Source organism: Hevea brasiliensis, chromosome 12, assembly GCF_030052815.1.
Source record: "Hevea brasiliensis isolate MT/VB/25A 57/8 chromosome 12, ASM3005281v1, whole genome shotgun sequence".
In the NCBI taxonomy this organism is placed as follows: domain Eukaryota; kingdom Viridiplantae; phylum Streptophyta; class Magnoliopsida; order Malpighiales; family Euphorbiaceae; genus Hevea; species Hevea brasiliensis.
This window is the reverse complement of record NC_079504.1, coordinates 20,421,004-20,440,248: the sequence shown is the minus strand read 5'-3', so window position 1 is coordinate 20,440,248 and position 19,245 is coordinate 20,421,004. Positions and strand designations below refer to the sequence as shown.

The 19,245-nt window shown below is 34.5% G+C and overlaps 1 protein-coding gene and 1 pseudogene across 3 annotated transcripts; both read left to right on the top strand.

The window, feature by feature from the left end:
- Nucleotides 1-1,978: 1,978 nt before the first annotated feature.
- LOC110649520 (CMP-sialic acid transporter 4) lies at nt 1,979-14,769 on the top strand. 3 transcript variants are annotated; one of them, XM_021804111.2, is made up of 17 exons: nt 1,979-2,204; nt 2,378-2,519; nt 2,966-3,026; nt 3,138-3,201; nt 3,346-3,457; nt 3,633-3,712; nt 4,167-4,242; nt 4,336-4,436; nt 4,831-4,902; nt 5,423-5,471; nt 5,581-5,622; nt 5,856-5,977; nt 6,185-6,244; nt 6,845-6,893; nt 7,336-7,430; nt 7,715-7,808; nt 14,376-14,769. In XM_021804111.2, exons 2-16 carry the CDS (start codon nt 2,493-2,495, stop codon nt 7,770-7,772), a joined length of 1,068 nt encoding a protein of 355 aa, XP_021659803.2. In that variant the 5' UTR covers nt 1,979-2,204; nt 2,378-2,492; the 3' UTR covers nt 7,773-7,808; nt 14,376-14,769. The 3 variants fall into 3 exon arrangements, with proteins under 3 accessions (XP_021659803.2, XP_021659804.2, XP_057987234.1); XM_021804112.2 differs by lacking the exon at nt 14,376-14,769 and adding an exon at nt 14,205-14,351; XM_058131251.1 differs by lacking the exon at nt 14,376-14,769 and having other exon boundaries at nt 1,980-2,204; nt 7,715-7,970.
- Nucleotides 14,770-16,036: 1,267 nt separating this feature from the next.
- Nucleotides 16,037-17,929, top strand: LOC110652972 (serpin-ZX-like; annotated as a pseudogene).
- Nucleotides 17,930-19,245: the final 1,316 nt, after the last annotated feature.

The window sequence follows — 19,245 nt, the reverse complement described above, 5'->3', positions numbered from 1 at the left end:
AAGCTAACTGGTCCATAGCATTAACATCCAACATCACCGAATAAGCCTCTAACTTCAAATAGACCTCAGTCAAAGCAAAGGTACATAATCAGTCCACCTCCAAGCATCCGTATCCCAGAGTTGTGCCATTGAAAGATCTTTTAAATGGGAAGGAATAGGAGACAGAAGTTGCATAGAAAATGAATAATCGCCCATTCAATAATCCTCCCAAAACTTGGTGAAAAGACTATTGCATACCGCACATAAGAACCTTGTCGCCGCAGAGGAGCACTGCTAACAATACCACACCAAATAAGTGAGGTATTCTACTCATCCGCCAAGGCATTCAACCTAGAATCATTGCCAAAATACTTACCCTGCACCACCTTGGCCCTTAGAGCATCATCTTCTGTAAGGAGGAGCCGCCCAATTTTGGCAAGGAAAGCAGCATTCATCTCGTTGCATGTCCAAATACCCAAACCACCATTAGCAACGAGCAAAGTAACCTGGTTCTAATTGAACAGATACACACGATGATTCCTACATTGGTCCCCCTTGATAAATGTACGATTTTTTTTTTTATATGAAAAGCATCACAAACTGCTCGAGGCAAGTAAAGAGCTTGCATTAGGTGGCTAGGAAGAGCTGTAAGCATCGATTTAGCTAAGGTAATTAACTCTACCTGAAAAAGAGAGAAGCTGCATCTTTCATCCAGCCAAGTAGTCATCAACATGATGCAACAAAGGATCAAAATTATAGTTATTTACATGATCATGAGTCATCGGAACACCCAAATAAACCCCAATCTCCTTTGCTACATTCATCGTTGCAACTTGACATATCTCCTACCTTTGTTTGGAATTCACATTTGTTAAGAAAAAAAATTCAAGACTTACTGAAATTCACCCACTAACCTGAAGCACTACTAAAAAGATCCAAATATTGCTTAAAGACATTAATTTGTTAACTGATGCTTCCGTAAAAAACAATAATTCATTGGCAAAAAACAGGTGAGACAAACCTGACCTCCTACATGATATATGAATAAAACGCCAATAATTAGCAGCAACAACAAGATTAATATAGTGACCCAACCTTTCCATTGCCAAAACAAACAAGTAGGGTAAAATAAGACCCACTCGACGAATTCCTCTAAAAGGTACAAAATTATCAGAAGCCATCCCATTCCACAGGACCTTCATAGAACTATAGTGCAAATATTTACCCCCAAGAGCAACCCAATTATCCAGAAACTATGCCAAAAATAGACAGTCCAAGAGAAAAACCCATCTAGTCCGCGATAAGATTTCTCAGGGTCAATTTTGAGGACCATCCACCCACAACCAGTTCTCCTTTTATGCATTGAATGAAGCATTTCCTCCAATACAATGACATTATCATACAGTCGTCTCCCCGAAATAAAATTGCTATGATTCCTGAAGATAAGATGAGGAAGAGCCTTTTTCATTGGATTAGCAAGCACCTTCGTAATATCCTTGTAACTCTCATTACAAAGATTGATCGGAAGGAATTCTATTGCGTATTTGATTTCATTCTATCATTGCATATGAATCTAGAGCAAACAATCATTATTAAAATAAGTTGAATTTAATTTAAAATTAAAATTTAATAATTTTTAATTAATATTTAAGATAATAATTTTCTTAGTAATAGTTTAAATAGAAATATCAAACGAATTCTAAAATAATTAGTCAGCAAACAATTAATTAATCCAATTTATTAGAAAATATTTCATTATTTAATTAATGGAATCATAGACATTCATAAAAAAATATTTAGAATAAATAAATTTCTAGAAAATCAATTTTCTGACATTTATATATAAAAAATTATTCTTATTGATTAGAAGCCTTACTTGGATCGAATTAATAATTTTTTTTTAAAAAAAAAAAAATAGAATTTCTCAAAAAGGAAATTCAGGCGGAGTAAAATAGAATTTAATTAAAATCAATATACTAAGAAAGAATAAAAAATTAAAAAAAAAAAAAAAACCCTTAACCAGTTGGCCTGTATTGTATTCTCACTTCAGTAGCGCTTGCTCCTTGTCTGATTTTACACCGAATTCTTCTAAAAATCAACAGTTGCCATTTGAATTGCAATTCTCTCTGAATCTCATCTGGGTATCTCAAGAGTTGAAGAATTTATTGCAATTGAGGCATTGAGGGTATTGATATTCGATCTAGTTCAGAGAAATCATAGGAATCGTAAGTCTCTTTCCCTTTCTCCCCAAAAGATAAGATAGTAGACATATTTATTGCAGCATGTAGCACTCAATTCTGCTGAAAGTTTAAGTACACAGTGAGGAATAGAAATTGTGGTTTCAACTTGCTGCATTAGCAATGTAGAGGCTGATTTACTTTACCTCACCCATGTACAGCAAGAAATAGAAGTTGAACGGCGCCAAAAGGAATAGAGATGTTGGTTTGTGTTTTATAAAATAGCAATCGAAAGAGAGATCTGCGTGTGATTTTGCTTTCTGGGTTTATTTGCAAATGGAGTACAGGAAAATCAAGGATGAGGTTTGTTTTCTTTCTCTTACACTCCCTTCCACTTTGAATCCGCTCTTTTATTGTTATCTAAGTATGAAATCCACGATTTTTTTACCTGATTTTTCTTGTTCTTTTGTTTAACTAGATAGATTTACATTTTTGTAGCACTCTATCCCATTTGCCTTTGATTGTTTTCGGGTAAATGATTGTAATTTGGCGCATAGAATGAAAATTGCTAGTGCTTCAGAGGGTCATTTTGCTCCAAATGATGTGATGTCTTTGGTTTTTTATTTATTGAGTTAATTGAATTATGCATATTGAGTTTCACTAGTGAAACTTAAATTGCTAGCTCTTTACTATTTCACTTATTTTCTTTGGTGAAACTTCTGCATACCACTTTTGTTAAAGTTATATGCCTTTAAGACTAACTTGGGTCAATAGTTCTGATATTTTTGAATGACATGTTTATCATGTAGGATAAAGATGAGGGTGCCGCCGGTGATGACATAGAGAGCTTGAGAAACAAATCTCTTTCAGGTGTCTTTTATCCCCAAAAAAAAAAAAAAAAATCCTACTTTTAATGCTCCTGCTAGATCATCTATTCAGTTAACCCACTAAATTTGTTGCTCATTTTTCTTTCATTCCCAGCTCCTATAAGTAATATGGCTACATTGGGGGGTGACTCAAATGACAGATCCAAGTGGAAGCGCAAGTAAGGCCTGTTTTAACTTTTAATCTTAACTATTAGCAGCATAGATAACTTGGCTCCTACTAAGGAAATGGGGGGATAAAAGGAAGAACAGACAGCTTATTGTCTTTTTGGTTTTTGTAATTTGTTTTCTGTTCAATGGAATAGGACAATTGTTACACTTGCATTGACTATTCTAACAAGTTCACAAGCAATACTTATCGTTTGGTCCAAGAGAGCTGGCAAGTACGAGTACAGTGTTACTACTGCAAATTTCTTGGTGAGCAAATCATATTCCATTTGAGATGCAAAAATATGGGCAAAAAGAAACTCTCGAAGAATAGTTTAAAGTTTGAACCTGCTTATATATACACTTACTTGCACTTAGGTACCTCTGTGTTGACTATAAAAAAGTATAATAACACACTGGCATTTGTCCCTCTTTGTATTGTTAGGTGGAGACTTTAAAATGTGTATTATCACTTGCAGCCTTGGCAAGAATCTGGAAAAATGAAGGTGTTACTGAAGATAACAGGTTCTCTTTACCTTTTTATTATACTTTTTTTTTTTCTCTATTTTGGATAGTTTTCAGGGAATAATAATAATAAATGTGATGCCATATCATTATTGAAAGAGTTCATTTTGCAGTTCGCTATCTGTACCATGTTAGAGATTTTCTTTTGCTCTTTTACAAGTGAAGGGCATTATTCTATGGCCATGTAATGACTGAGAAGCAATCTGATGGGACTTAAATCCATATTTTATATGGTTCAACTAACTTTTTGTAGTAAAAATTTTTAAATTATCGTATCATATCCATGTTGTGCTTTAATTTTGTTTTTGTGCTTTTATCCATTTGAAATTTTTAAACATTTGACCTCCATAGTTGAATTATAGACTTGGACCCATGTTCAGTTTTGAATGGCTGTTTCTTCTTTAAATTAATATACTAAGCATCTTGTAATATCTTGTGCTTTGTAAATCTCTAGGTTGTCTACTACTTTGGATGAAGTTAGTGTTTATCCCATTCCTGCTGCACTTTACCTTGTCAAGAATTTGCTTCAGGTGGGTTCAGCTAATTGTTTGTTAATTATAATTTTAGTTGTAACATTTTTTTTTATAAAACAAATAATTTATTCTTTCCAATTTTTCTGGCAGTATTACATCTTTGCCTATGTGGATGCTCCCGGTTATCAAATACTCAAAAACCTTAATATTATAAGCACTGGTGTTTTATATCAAATGATACTTAAGAGAAAGTAAGTCTTTTCTGTTTCTTCCATGCTGAATGTTATTGTTATCATTTGTTATGGAACTTAACTAGCCTTATCTACCAGATGCTGCTGTTAATTTTTACTTCACGTTTGGTTCAAGCTCCCTACTTCCTGGGGAGTTCACTTTCCAGGAAGTAAAGTAACTTACCCCAATCAAGGTAAGTAAGTTACTTCTTGGGAAGTGAAGGAAGTGGCTTCCTTGACTTCATGGGAAACTGATCTAAAATGCCAACAAAACAAGCTGATTAACTTAACCAAACAACAACGTAGATGTGCCTCAAAAGAAAGAGAGAGAGAGAGAGAGAGAGAGAGAGAGAGAGAGAGATGTTTTGCTAAATTCATGTCAGGTTCTGTGTTCTAATGAATATATTGTTTTCAGGTTAAGTGAGATTCAGTGGGCAGCTTTCATTCTATTATGCGCTGGATGTACCACAGCACAATTGAACCCTTCGTAAGATTGATCACTACTTCTCTTTCAGTTTCTTCTGTGATAGGATTAGTCCACTTTATCTCTTAGCATATACTAATAGACGTGCATGTTGCAGTTTGAAACCCACAACCTAGTTTACCTTTGAGTAACGGATGAAGTATTCTTTTACACATTTTTTCCAATGTCATGGAGTTGAAAATTTGGTAAAATGTTTAAACTATCAATTGATATCTCCATGTGTATAACCATGTTTGAGAATTGAGGATCAAAAACATTGTTTTGTTATGAAGGGACACTTAAATGGTTTCAACTTGGATTTTCCAATATGGAGGTCCCTGCTTCAAATTCTGTTGGATTTGGGATAGGGCCATAGGGGGTGGGGATTTTAACAGAACGGGTCATGTGTCGTCATAACCCAAGGCCCAATGGGCCTTTTAACATTGTAGTTCATTTCTTTATGAATATAATCTTCATTTCTAACATAAATTCTTTTGTTTATTTAATTGAATGGCTGCTTTGGAAAATGAAATTCTTTTTGCAGTTCTGATCATGTTCTTCAAACACCTTATCAGGGTTGGATAATGGCCATTGTGAGTCTTTCACATCTTTCAGGCTTAGTTGAAAAAAGAAAAAAGGAATAAAGAAGGTTTTAATTTTCCTATTTATTTGTTAAGCTACTAATCAATGAGTCCTTTGCAGGTAATGGCACTTTTAAGTGGTTTTGCTGGAGTGTACACTGAGGTGTGTTTTTGAATTGTAGTGGTTGTACCTTTACCTTAATGAGCTGAAATTAATGTTTAAAACATTAATTTATGCTTTTGTTATCTTTGCCTGCTAGCAATAGCGTACCTCCGCCAAGAGCTGGACTGAGTTTAGATATAAAATCATCTCAGTCAAGGATGTATGAACTGAGTGCTAGAAGTGATTCTCAATTGAATGGGTGAAACTATGATTATTACTTTTGCTTTTGACAGGCTATAATTAAAAAGCGTCCTTCAAGAAACATAAATGTGCAAAACTTCTGGTTGTATGTCTTTGGGATGGTCTTCAATGCTGTTGCCATTCTGATTCAAGATTTTGATGCAGTCATGAACAAGTAAATTTGAACTTTTCTATTATTTTATGATTTCGAGTAAATGATTTCTGTCACTATTCTTTCCTTATATCTTGGGATCTCATTACTACACTGATTTAACCATACCTTTAGTGGAAAAACCCTTATCTCTTTGCTCAGTGGTTTAAGTAACTTAAAATGGCTTCTTACTCTCAGCAATGGTGTTTATATTTGTGTATTTAATTCCAGGGGGTTCTTCCATGGATACTCCTTGATTACAGTTCTCATGATTCTCAATCATGCACTCAGGTTTGTTACGTCTCTTTCCTGGCTTGTCATGTTTATCAGTGGTTTGTTTGTGTTCCATTTTTTCGGGAAAGATTAGTATTTGTAATGTTCTTGGTAGCTGAGATTATATAGACATTGTAGAAATGATTAGGGACATCTGAAAAAGTGTTAGAAAGCATTTGTCATTAAACAATCTTATTCATAGCATTGTTGTCTACTCTTCTATGTGCCGATGTTGGGATTTTTCCCCCTGTCTAATGAGATCCTTCCTTCAAATGTATTAAGAAGAGGACTTTTCCATCACTAGTAGTTTGAGAAACAAATATTTGTGCTCAGCTGGTGGAAGCATAAATTACTTAAATAGGTATGAGACAATAATAAAAAAGGCTAATATATAATAAAGGCTGCTTTATTTTACATCTACCATTTTTTTCTCCAATGCTTTTCCCTAAATGGTGCTAAGAACGTCAACCTTTCTGACAGCCTAATAGGAGCGCTTTGGTAAATGAATTTCATTCATGATATTGCTACTTGACATGAACATGCAGTGGAAGTTCTTTCATCTTCAAAAATTCCATATTGTCCACTTTAGGTTCTGATATTTTTATTTTTCCTGTGCAGTGGCATTGCTGTATCCATGGTAATGAAGTATGCGGACAACATTGTAAAGGTAAAACATACTCTTGGAATTGTTAGGTTTTATTAATTTACATTTACATGAGTATAGCATGTTGATAAACTTTTTCCTTTATTTGATGAAAATGTGAAGTCAATATGTGATATTTTGTTCAGTGAAAAATAGCTAATTTTATGTACTAATTATTTCTTCTCTTATGTCATCTAGTTTTTAGTATGGTTTTTAAGTTTTTAGAATGTGCAATTTTAAATGTAATCTTGGGTGGGAATATTAGTTACTATGGTCGAGGAAATTGGGATCTGAGGCTGAACTTGGTGGCTCAGTTGATATGAACAACCATTTTCTATTTTCATTCTACATGTTTTCAACTCTGAAAATTTGGAGCAGTTGAAAAAGAAAATAAAACGCAATCGCAGCATATTATGATCCTCTAAGTGTAGTTCCTATATTTATATATGTTCCAAATATGGTGCAGGTCTATGCTACTTCAGTGGCGATGCTTCTCACAGCAATTGTGTCTGTGTTTCTATTTGGCTTTCATCTATCCCTTGCTTTCTTCCTCGGCTCAACGTAAGCTGCCTTAGCACACACTTTAACTCCCTTTGCTGTAGTCTATGCATCAGTCTTCACAATTATCCTGTCCTGCTGCCATATATCATTTGCAGTCGTAGGACTGGTCATTAATCAACACATCGATTATCTCAACTGTGGAGATTATAATTTTATATCTGCATTCTCTTTGTCCTAATTCTGCACGCCTGCCATCTTTATAACACATGCAGGGTAAATATTGTTAATATTCAAAAAGCAAGGTGGTTTTGTTTACTGACTAATACTGTCTTGTATTTTTCCAGTGTTGTCTCTGTCTCCGTTTATCTGCACTCCATCAGCAAGTTAACAAGACAACGATAGTGACATCTTATGATCTCTGCGAAATCCAGTGTAAAGGTTTCTACTAAATTTTTTTTGTTCTTAATTTTTTTCCCCTACACAGTTATCTTGGGTTTACCCATTTGAGTACACAAGACTATAAGAGAAACACAACACTTTTTCTGTAATTCTGTTACTATTAATTCATGATCAACAATCTAAAATACTAGATTTCAGTCTCGAGTAGTGTTTTTCTGCTTTAAGGATAGATGAGTAAGGGATGACCAGTTTCATCTGCAAACCTCCTTGCTGCATATTTACTTTAAGAAACTTCAGTACTCAGATTATATTTTACTCACATGCTATACTGAGATTGAAATGTGCCATTTGAAGACTGATAATTGCTTATATATATTAGCCTGACCTCAAAATGACACTGCAATGCATACGGACTTAGGTTAGCATGCCAGTGGTGAGATACTAGTGTGATTAATTCATGTCTTTTATTGGATGTCCCTGAAGGGACTGGTTAATTCATGTTCAGTTAATTTATCTTTTAGTTTCAGTGTGGAAATCCAAAAAAAAGAAAAATCCCAATAAATAAATAAAGACAAAATTAAGAAGCAAGGAAATTGTCCTATAAAAGTTAAAACAGCAATATGTAAAATTTTTTCTAATCAACAAACAAAATTAAATCAAATTCTATCATTGTCCTATCAAACTAAATGTTTATTTAATCCTTTAAGAGGATTTATTGTTGCTCCAACAAAACACACAACTCCAGACATTTCTTCTTTAATCATGAACATGGAAAGATGATCTGCAACAAAACTGGGATTTCGCGCGCAACTAAGTTTGAAATGGGATAGAGTCGATGCTGCAGCCTTCTTACCTTTCTCATCCACTTCAATGCAAGATTTGTGAATCATTTTGGATATATAAACTGTCAACATAAGCAGAATCCACTATCTCTGTGTTCAGATGTTGACATTCCAGGTTCCAATCACTGAAGACTTGGTCTTTGAAGGTTGTTGCTGCAATCTCTCAAGTATGAAGATTTGCTGTTTTTAGTTGGACTTTAGATTACATTTGTTATGATTTCAGTTGTAACAGACCATAAAAGTAGGAGTAATTTGTTATTTTTTCTTGTATAAATTCTACACTTTGAATGAAATAAAATCAGATCAGTTGCTTTATCTATCTTTCAACTTTTTAAATTGAAAACTTTCTTGCCTACTGCTAAAACTAGAAATTCCAATCGTTTAAACACTTTTACTCCAACAAGTGGTATCAGAGCCTCAGTTGGTCTTATAGGACTTGTGAGTTTTGAGAGAAAACCTAGAGTTGCTTTAAAACCCTCACCCTTTTAACCAAAAATGGCAACCAGCAACCTTTCCTTGTTAACTCCGCAAGTCTTCACTGGTGAAAACTATCAAATTTGGTCAGTGAAGATGCAATCTTACTTGGAGGCATTTGATCTATGGGAGGTTGTAGTTGAAGATAGGCTAGTGGCTCCACTACCACCAAACCCTACCTTGGCCCAAATCAAGGCCCACTCTGAAGAAAAGACCAAAAAGTTCAAAGCCAAGACACTTATTCAAAATTCTGTGGGAGATTCAGTATTCCCTAGGATCATGGCATGCCAAACTGCTAAAGAAGCATGGGACAGGCTAAAAGTTGAGTACCAAGGAAGTGATAGAACTAGACAGATGCAAATCTTGAACCTGAAAAGGGACTTTGAGTCTCTAAGCATGCAAGAAGATGCATGCAAGAAGATGAATCCATCGCCAAATATTCTGACAGAATTTCCTTGATTGTTAACAAAATCAGGTTGCTTGGTGAAGATTTTCCTGATAACAGGATTGTTGAAAAGGTTCTTGTGACACTTCCAGAAAGGTTTGAGTCTAAAATCTCCTCTCTTGAAGAGTCCAAGGATCTCTCCACCATTTCTCTTGCAGAATTAATGAATGCTCTTCAGGCACAAGAGCAAAGGAGGGCCTTGAGACAAGGCAAACAAACTGAAGGTGCCTTTCATGTGCAAAACCAGCAGCCTAGCAAAGGAAAAAAACTCTTCAATAAGAAGATCAAAGGCAAAAATGAAGGAAGCAGCAGTAATGAAGGTTCAAAATATCCACCTTGCACACATTGCAAGAAGAATACTCATCTAGAGAAATCATCTTTGGTGGAGGCCTGATGCAATGTGTGGCAATTGTAAGCAACTTGGACATATCACCAAAGTGTGCAAGTTCAAGAACAAGGGCCCTCAAAGTAATCAACAAGCACAAACAGCAGATGCTGAATCTCAGGAGGAGGAACTTTTTGTTGCTTCATCTTTGCATAGCAATTCTACTTGCAATACATGGCTCATTGATAGTGGATGTACACACCACATGTGTCACAATGCTACAATGTTCAAAAATCTTGATGAAACCTATAGCTCTAAGGTGAAGATTGGCAATGGAGAATATGTGAAAGTTAAAGGAAGAGGCACAGCAGCGGTCAAAACAAATTCAGGTATCAAATACATCCCTGATGTGTTATTTGTACCTGACATTAGCCAAAATCTATTGAGTGTAGGTCAGATGCTTGGAAAGGAATATTCTCTGCAGTTCAGAGACGATCAATGCACCATCTTTGATCCTTCTGGAGCAAAATTAATTTGTGTAAAAATGAAAAACAAGAGTTTTACCATTGATTGGGAGCAAGCTGCTGAACATGCTTTTGCTAGCATCACTCAAGGTGTTTCAAACTTGTGGCATAAAAGGTTTGGACACTTCAACCAAAGGAGTTTAGCAAACTTAAAGAAGTGTGGGCTGGTTGAAAATATGCCTGAAATTTCTGAAAAGGCTCAAATATGTGAGACTTGTCAACAAGGCAAACAAGCAAAATTGCCATTCCCAAGGAATCAATCTTGGAGAGCCATTGAGAATCTTCAACTCATTCACACAGATGTGTGTGGCCCCATGAGAACTGAATCATTGAGTGGTGACAAATACTTCACTCTCTTTATTGATGATTATACAAGAATGTGCTGGGTGTACTTTATCAAATTCAAAAGTGAAGTTTTTTTAGTTTTCAAAAGGTTCAAAGCCCTTGTAGAGAATCAAAGTGGCATGAAGATTAAAATCTTGAGATCTGACAATAGCACCGAATATACTTCCACTCAATTTGCTGAGTTTTACAGCATTGCAGGTATAGAACATCAATTAACAACACCATACACACCACTGCAGAACGGTGTCTCTGAGAGGAAGAACAGAACTGTAATGGAGATGGCTAGGTGTCTATTGTTTGAGAAAAAGATGCCAAAAAAATTATAGGCAAAGGCTGTCAATACCTCTGTGTATTTGCTTAATAGATTACCCACAAAGGAGTTGAAGAACCAGACACCATATGAAGCTTGGAATGGTGTCAAACCCTCAATGCATCATCTCAAGGTGTTTGGGAGCATAAGCTACTATCAAGTGCCTGAACAAAAAAGAAACAAACTTGACAGCAGAACACAAAAGGGAATTCTCATTGGCTATGGTTCATCAACTAAAGGTTATAGAATTTATTGCCTTCAAACTAACAAAATTATCTTGAGCAGGGATGTGAAGGTTGATGAGGCAATAACTTGGGATTGGCAAAATCAGAATAACATGCAACTAGATGTCTCTATTGGTGATCAAATTCATGAAGAAAACTTTAATGACATACCAGTAAGAGGCACAAGATCCTTGCAGGACATCTATCAAAATTGCAGCTTGGCAATCTCAGAACCTTCAAGTTATTCTGAAGCAAAGGATTTTCAAGAATGGAGGAGAGCAATGAGAGAAGAACTGGAGATGATCAATAAAAATGAAACCTGGCGATTGGTAGAAAGGCCTAAAAATCACAAGGTGATAGGAGTCAAATGGGTTTTCAAAACAAAACTCAATCCTGATGGTACAATTTGCAAACACAAAGCCAGATTGGTGGTGAAAGGCTATGCCCAACAGTATGGTGTGGATTTTCAGGAGACCTTTGCTCCTGTGGCAAGGTATGATACAATCAAGCTCCTTATTGCTCTTGCTGCTCAATATTCTTGGCAAATTCATCAATTAGATGTCAAATCTGCCTTCTTGAATGGATTTCTTGATGAAGAAATATATGTAGAGCAACCAGATGGGTATATAGCTCCAGGCAAAGAAGATCATGTGTATTTGCTAAAAAAGGCCTTGTATGGCTTGAAACAAGCTCCTGTGGCACAGTATGTTAGAGTGGACAGTCATTTACATCAACTAGGTTTTTGCAGAAGCCAAAGTGAAGCAACTTTGTATGTGAAATCTAGTGGAGGTCAACTTCTAATAGTCTCCATTTATGTAGATGACATACTCATAATCGGAAGCCATCTTGAGCTAATTATAGAGTTCAAGGATGAGATGAAGAAAGTCTTTGAAATGACTGATCTTGGAGTTATGAATTATTTTTTAGGGATGGAAGTGATGCAATCATGTTCAGGTATCTTCATATGTCAAAAGAAGTATGCCATGGATGTGCTAAAAAAATTCAAAATGCAGGACTGCAAACCTGTATCTACTCCTATGACAACAAGTGAGAAGCTAAGCAAGGATGATGACTCCAAGAAAATAGATGAAAGCTTGTATAGAAGTTTAATTGGTAGCCTTTTGTATCTCACAGCTACTAGACCTGACATACTTTTTGCTGTTAGTCTGCTTTCCAGGTTCATGCATTCTCCAAGTGAAAAACATTTCTCAGCAGCTAAAAGGGTACTGAGGTACATCAAGGGAACTATTTCCCATGGAGTTCAATTTTCCAAATCTGCAGAAGGAGACCTGAAGCTATTAGGCTATTCTGACAGTGATTGGGGAGGCAGTGTTGATGATTCTAGAAGCACCTCAGGGTACTTATTTTCTCTAGGTTCTGGTTTTTTCTCTTGGAGCTCAAAAAAACAAGAAACTACAGCACAATCCACAGCAGAAGCAGAATACATTGCTGCTGCAGCTGCTGTAAATCAGGCTATTTGGTTAAGAAAATTATTGGAAGATTTGGGGCAAAAACAAGTTGAGGCAACTCAAGTTATGGTTGACAACATTTCTGCAGTTTCAATTTCAAAAAATCCAGTGTTTCATGGTCGGACAAAGCATATAAAGATCAAGTTTCATTTTATTAGAGAAGTTCAACAATCCAATGAAGTGTTGCTTGTTCATTGTTCTTCTGAAGATCAATTTGCTGATATGTTTACCAAGCCATTGCCAAAAGAAAGATTTGAAGTTCTTAAACAAAAGATAGGTGTTTGTCACCTAGATGTCAAGGAGGAGTGTTCAGATGTTGACATTCCAGGTTCCAATCACTGAAGACTTGGTCTTTGAAGGTTGTTGCTGCAATCTCTCAAGTATGAAGATTTGCTGTTTTTAGTTGTACTTTAGATTACATTTGTTATGATTTCAGTTGTAACAGACCATAAAAGTAGGAGTAATTTGTTATTTTTTCTTGTATAAATTCTGCACTTTGAATGAAATAAAATTAGATCAGTTGCTTTATCTGTCTTTCAACTTTTTAAATTGAAAACTTTCTTGCCTACTGCTAAAACTAGAAATTCCAATCGTTTAAACACTTTTACTCCAACACTCTGTCAACCCTTGGTCAGTCTCCTCAAAAGGCAGTGTTAATCCTACTTCTTACATCACACCTGATGCTTCTATGTCATATGAAAACTTCAACTTCAGAATCCACATCTTAGAAAGCTTTGCTTGCTCAAGTTTCTAATTCGTCATGCAACAATCTTGGTTTAGAGTCAGCTTTTCCATTAATTCTTGTAGTCCATCATTCTTATCAGGAAGAAATATGTACATAGAGAATTGCTTATTTTCTTGCCCATTTTTATATGGTAATTTGAGAAGCTTGAAACCCTCAAAGGATCCATAAAATGGCAGCTTACCTGAGCCACCAGTCATGAAGGGAACTTTTACGGTTGCTCCACTGAGAAGATGAAAGTCTTTATGAGGAGTTCTTGTAGTGTCGAAAGTATAACCCAAGTTCCTTTGAAGTAGAGTTCATTGGCAAGCACAAGCATAGGATACTTGTCAAAGCAATCAGGTTGAAGAAGATTCTTTATGAGACCTTTATTTGCTTTTTGGCCCATATGTTTTTTTTTTTTTTTCATTTTCTTACCCTTCAAAAGAAAAAAAGTTGCAATAACAAGAACACTCTTACATATAATGACTTGATTAATACATGAACAGTGGGTTTGAATTTTTATGAGAGACTGATATGTTTCCCAACTGAGAATTTTTTTTTTTTCATCCATATCATCTTAAAGCATAATTCTATCAGAGACTCGAAATTTATGAAAGGACCTTATGTGTACAAATGCACCAATAATTTCCCAAGAATAATTTAGTGCTAAAGACCCAGGATGAAGTTAGAAATGGGTAGTCTGTATTGCTCATTTAAATTCAAAAAACCTTCAAGCATGTGATCAAATTGCAGGATTTATCAATCATTTTAGAAAGTAGAAGAGAAAGAGAACATGAAGAATACCTACCTGGAAACGAAGTCAACAGTTAGCAATCATCTTGAAAGAATCTTTAAGAGGGAATTTATTATCAGCCCAAATCCCATTTACATAACCTATGGTTGGTGCTTGATTTTCACTTGCAGAAGGAGAGAACCGTCCTTGGAGGTCAGTCTTGTAGCGTTTTCGTTTTCGTTTTTCTTTTCCATGAAATATAGGTTCTTGGTGTTCCTGGCTAGACAACTGTTCTTGTCTGTGATCGCTGCTGGTCTTGTATGACGTTTCACTCATGGTTGCAATAGCTATTAGCAACTGCTCCAAACAACGTCCTGTGGAACCTGAAGCCTCCAAATTCAGCATAGTTAAGTGATAGTGGAGACAATATCAAATTCTTTTTGCTGCCATTCTTGATTTCCTTGAGAATCACACGCCTAGCCATTCTCATGCCAAACTCCATCTTGATCTTGCTAGTAATTCCCTCCTCCTTTGGACTTGTAGGAGCTGTTAAAAATTGTCAATTACACTATGTTTAAATCATGATTTGGGATATTTTTATACTGCATAGTATAATTACAATTACTTTACATGTTTGAAAAGATGGTTCTTAAAATTTTTGTTTTTTCATTTTATCCCTACACAATATATAAAATTCTAGTTATATTGTTTTCAATATTATATATTTATAAGGCATATTTAGTGATTAATTAAAAAAATAATGTATCTTTAATTATTATTATTATTATTATTATTATCTATACAACATATAAAATTCTAATTATATTGTTTTCAATATTGTATATTTATAAGTTATATTTAGTGATTTATTCAAAAAATAATGTATCTTTAATTATTATTATTATAATATTATAAATCAGTATCTACACAACATATAAAATTCTAATTATATTGTTTTCAATATTATATATTTATAAGGTATATTTAGTGATTAATTAAAAAAATAACGTATCTTTAATTATTATTATAATAATATTATAAATTAATATTTTATTCAAATAAATATTTCTAAACCATTTATATATTTAAAATAGTAAAAAGGGTATTTTTAATAATCTTGATATTATTTTATCATACCACACTATCTAACCAAATAAGAGATTATTAAATCATTCTACATCATGCTATCTTTTCAAACATGTTAAAAAGAAAAATTATATCATCCAATATAATATTATACCATATGATACATTAATAAATCACTATGTACTCATTCCAACAGGGTTAGAGATAATAATAATAATAATAATAATAATAAAACAAATAATTTTGTAATGAAATAGAAACTAAGTTGAATAATGCTGTTTATTTTCCTGAAGACTTGACTACTGGGAGAATTCTGAATTGCTTATTAGGTTTATGTTTATAAATAAATTTGGAATGATTGCCAATTTTTAAACGGAAAAATGATTATTTCCTATATTGATTAAGATTTCTATTTAAATGTTGATTTTAATTGAATGAGATTCCTATTTATTCTAGAATTGCATAACCAGAACATTTGAGAAAATAATAATAATAATAATAAATAACCAGAACAGAATCACTTCACTTCGTTTATAGGCCCTTGAAATCGAACGGAATAGCTCTGGGCTCAAATCCATGTGCCAAGGCCAGGCCTACTCATGAAGGCATTTGAATTTGAAGTAAATTAGCGCCATTTCTTCGCCAACTTCCCGTTCGGTAGCTCCCCGCGTTTTTTCGCTTCACTTGTAAGCTACTCGGTTAGTAGAAGAAACCCAATTATAAATGACCTTTTTACCTTCAACATCTATCTCTGCCTCTTAATTTCCATTCCAACTACATCTAATCTCTCTCAAGATTTGTTCAACAAGGTATTCTTCTCTTTGTCTTCATAATACTCGCATACTTTGTTTGGTTGACAAGAATTTTTTTTTTTTTCAGTTTTTGTATTGCTTTTCATGAATTAATTCAGTTGTGTATTAAGATAATGTGCATTAGATAAAAACCCGACACAGAAAAATAGATAGAATGATAGAAAATACTATTGTCTTTAATTTTTAAGTTCTTGTTGTTGTTTCTCTATGTATTATATTTCCTATGGTGATGAACTCTAACTATGAAATTTAATCGTTGACATAATTCCAGTGGGAAGCGATCCAAGTCCTATATATGGTGATTGACGCAACTCCTATGGAGAAGTGCAATAGGATGGAGTTTGGGATGCGATTGGCTAGGCATGTGATTCTTAAGGAAATCAAGAATGGCTGCAAAAATAATTTGGCATTGTCTCCACTCTCTCTACATGCTGTGTTGAATTTGGTGGCTTCTGGCTCTACGGGACGTATTTTGGAGCAGTTGCTAAGCTTTCTTGAATCCGAAAGCATTGGCGACCTAAATGCTCAATCTTCACAAATGATGACTCTTGTAACAACCAATGAGGAATTTCTTGAATCTGAAAACACTGGTGATCTCAATTATTCCCAGTCTTCCCAGAAAACCACAGAAGAAGGATCTTCCGGGAGCAGCAATGAACTGCAAGATAACCCATCTGTGTTTGGGTTTTCGTTTCATAGCTCTCCACCATTTGGCAGTGTTGGGTCAGGACCATCATCCTTATTTTCAAGCACGGATGAATCGACCTAGTGTCCCTTTTCTTCTGCTAATAGAAATGCAGGATCTTCCACGGGCGGCAATCAAGGGCCGATCATATCTTTTGTTAATAGAATTTGCTGGGTGCATCATCGGCAAACTTTTAAGCCTTCTTTCAAACAGGTGGCTGAAGATATTTACAAGGCCAAAGCTGAAAATGTAGACTTTCTGATCCAGGTACCCTCCTCCTGATCTCTTTTGTTATATTATTTTGTGAGATTAAAATTAAAATTATCTTTTAATTAATGTTAATTACTTCTTTCAATTATTCTCCGATGAAACTTTGCTTTCATTTTGAAGGCTGAGCAACTGAGAAATGAAGTGAATTTGTGGGCAAAAAAAGCATCTCAAGGTCTCATCAATGATCTTCTCCCGGTTGGTTTCTTTAACAAATATACAATACTTGTACTTGCAAATGGACTCTCTTTCAAAGGAACACCATTTTGATCCCTCATACATTAAGAATGAAGACTTTCACCTTCTTAGTGGAAGAACTGTTAAAGTCCCCTTCATGATTAGCTACACATGTAAGCCACAGCTCTATGAATCATTTGAGGGTTTCAAAATCCTGAAGCTGCCATATAAATCTGATCAAGACAACAAGCGATTTTCCATGTATATCTTTCTTCCTGATAAGAAAGATGGCCTACAAGAATTAATACAACAGTTCAATTCTGATTCCAGATTGTTAAATAAGCGTTGGGATCTTCAGCAAGTGGAACTTTCTAAGATGTATATTCCCAAGTGGAAGTTCTCCCATGAGACAGATCTTAAGAAAATAATGAAAGAATTGGGATTGACCATGATTTTTGAGAAGAGTTGGGAGCTTACAGAGGTTGTTGATCGTCCAGACCTTCATGTCTCGGATGCAATTCACAATTCTTATATTGAAGTAAATGAGGAAGGTACAATTGCAATAGCAGTCACTGCCTTTGCTTGTGCTCTTTGTGGCATTGCAGCACCTAGGGTTCTTCCACCAAGTTTTGTTGTTGATCATCCTTTCATGTTCGTGATTAAAGAAGAGGTGTCTGAGATTGTTCTTTTCACTGGAGCGGTATTGAATATTCTTTAATTAAGAGGCTTGAACCATTAATTATCATCTTTTATGTCAAGTTGCACAGTTGAATTTGAGATCATCTTTCAGTTTTGGAACTCAGCTGCTTTTATGAATCTTTAATAAGTTGCTTAGCAAAATCTTCATTCAAAACGTTTTCCTAACTTGCACAATCAACGTGAACTTTATTATCCCCATTGTTCAACCAGTTATAGTTACTATTATCACGGAATGCTTTGGGATCAAGAATTTGGATAAAAAGTGAATCAATATGGGTAACCTTAAAATTAATAGACAGAAAAGACTATTATACCTTTTTAATTAATTATCTAATTAATTACTTACATGGGTTTTTCTATTATTCCCTTGCGTCTATTTTTATTTGTTGTCACATTTGAGTTTTTCTTTTATCTAAAATTATCTTTTACATTTAAAAAATCAAGGAGTATTAATTTTTTTTTCAATACTCTTTATCTACACTAAATACAATAATTATTTATATAAGGAGTAATTAGATGAAATAAAAAATAATTTAATTAATTACTAATATGCTTTCATAAAAATAAGACTATTCAATAATTTCTTTAATCACCATTTAAAATCCAAATACAATAAATAAAAATGAACAGAGAGAGTAATAATTAATTGCTAATGTCTTCATCTCTTTTTGTGCGACCCTAATTAATTACCTATTTAGTTACTTTCATGAGCTTTTTCTATTAATTAATTGCTAATATCTCCTCTTATTCCAACATGTCTTCTCTCTCACACTATATCTCTCAAGCTCTCTCTCTCACTTTCTTTTTGTATATCTCACTCTCACTTCTAGATTCGCTTTTTCAACGGCACGAAAAGAAATATCTTCTCTAGAATTATCTATTCATCGCCTATAAACTAGTATAAAAAGATGTGCATGTGTGTGCTGTGTATATGTGTAGAAGAAAATGAATGTAAGAGTGCAATCAAGTGTAAGTGCATGCTGTGTGCACAAGTGAGGGGATAAGGGAAATTCTTGTGTGTGTATGTGCCGTGAGTGCTCTTTGGGTTATAAATTATTGTTTAGTCCTTCCTAATAAAAGTTTTATTCATATAAGTCCATCCTTTTTCATCTTTCAACTTTTCAACAAGTGGTATTAGAGCATAAAGATACCCAAGAAGTGATATCAAAGCAAAATCCCAACAAGTGGTATCAAAGCCTAACAGTCTGGGACTGTTAATCGTGGCATTAATTGAGGTGTTGCTCCAAGTTTTGCTCGTGTCAAAGTAAGTGGCTAGGGAATGGTATTAGATTCAACAGCAAGGGACTATAAAAATTCAAGTGCTATAAAAGGAGA

What these genes read in the sequence shown, in the direction of transcription:
- LOC110649520 (XM_021804111.2), top strand. Translation starts at nt 2,493, where the DNA reads ATGGAGTACAGGAAAATCAAGGATGAG. An exon ending in GGTGTTACTGAAGATAACAG is followed by an intron (nt 3,713 to 4,166) that starts GTTCTCTTTACC and finishes GTAAATCTCTAG; the next exon opens with GTTGTCTACTACTTTGGATG. An exon ending in ATTCTCAATCATGCACTCAG is followed by an intron (nt 6,245 to 6,844) that starts GTTTGTTACGTC and finishes TTTCCTGTGCAG; the next exon opens with TGGCATTGCTGTATCCATGG.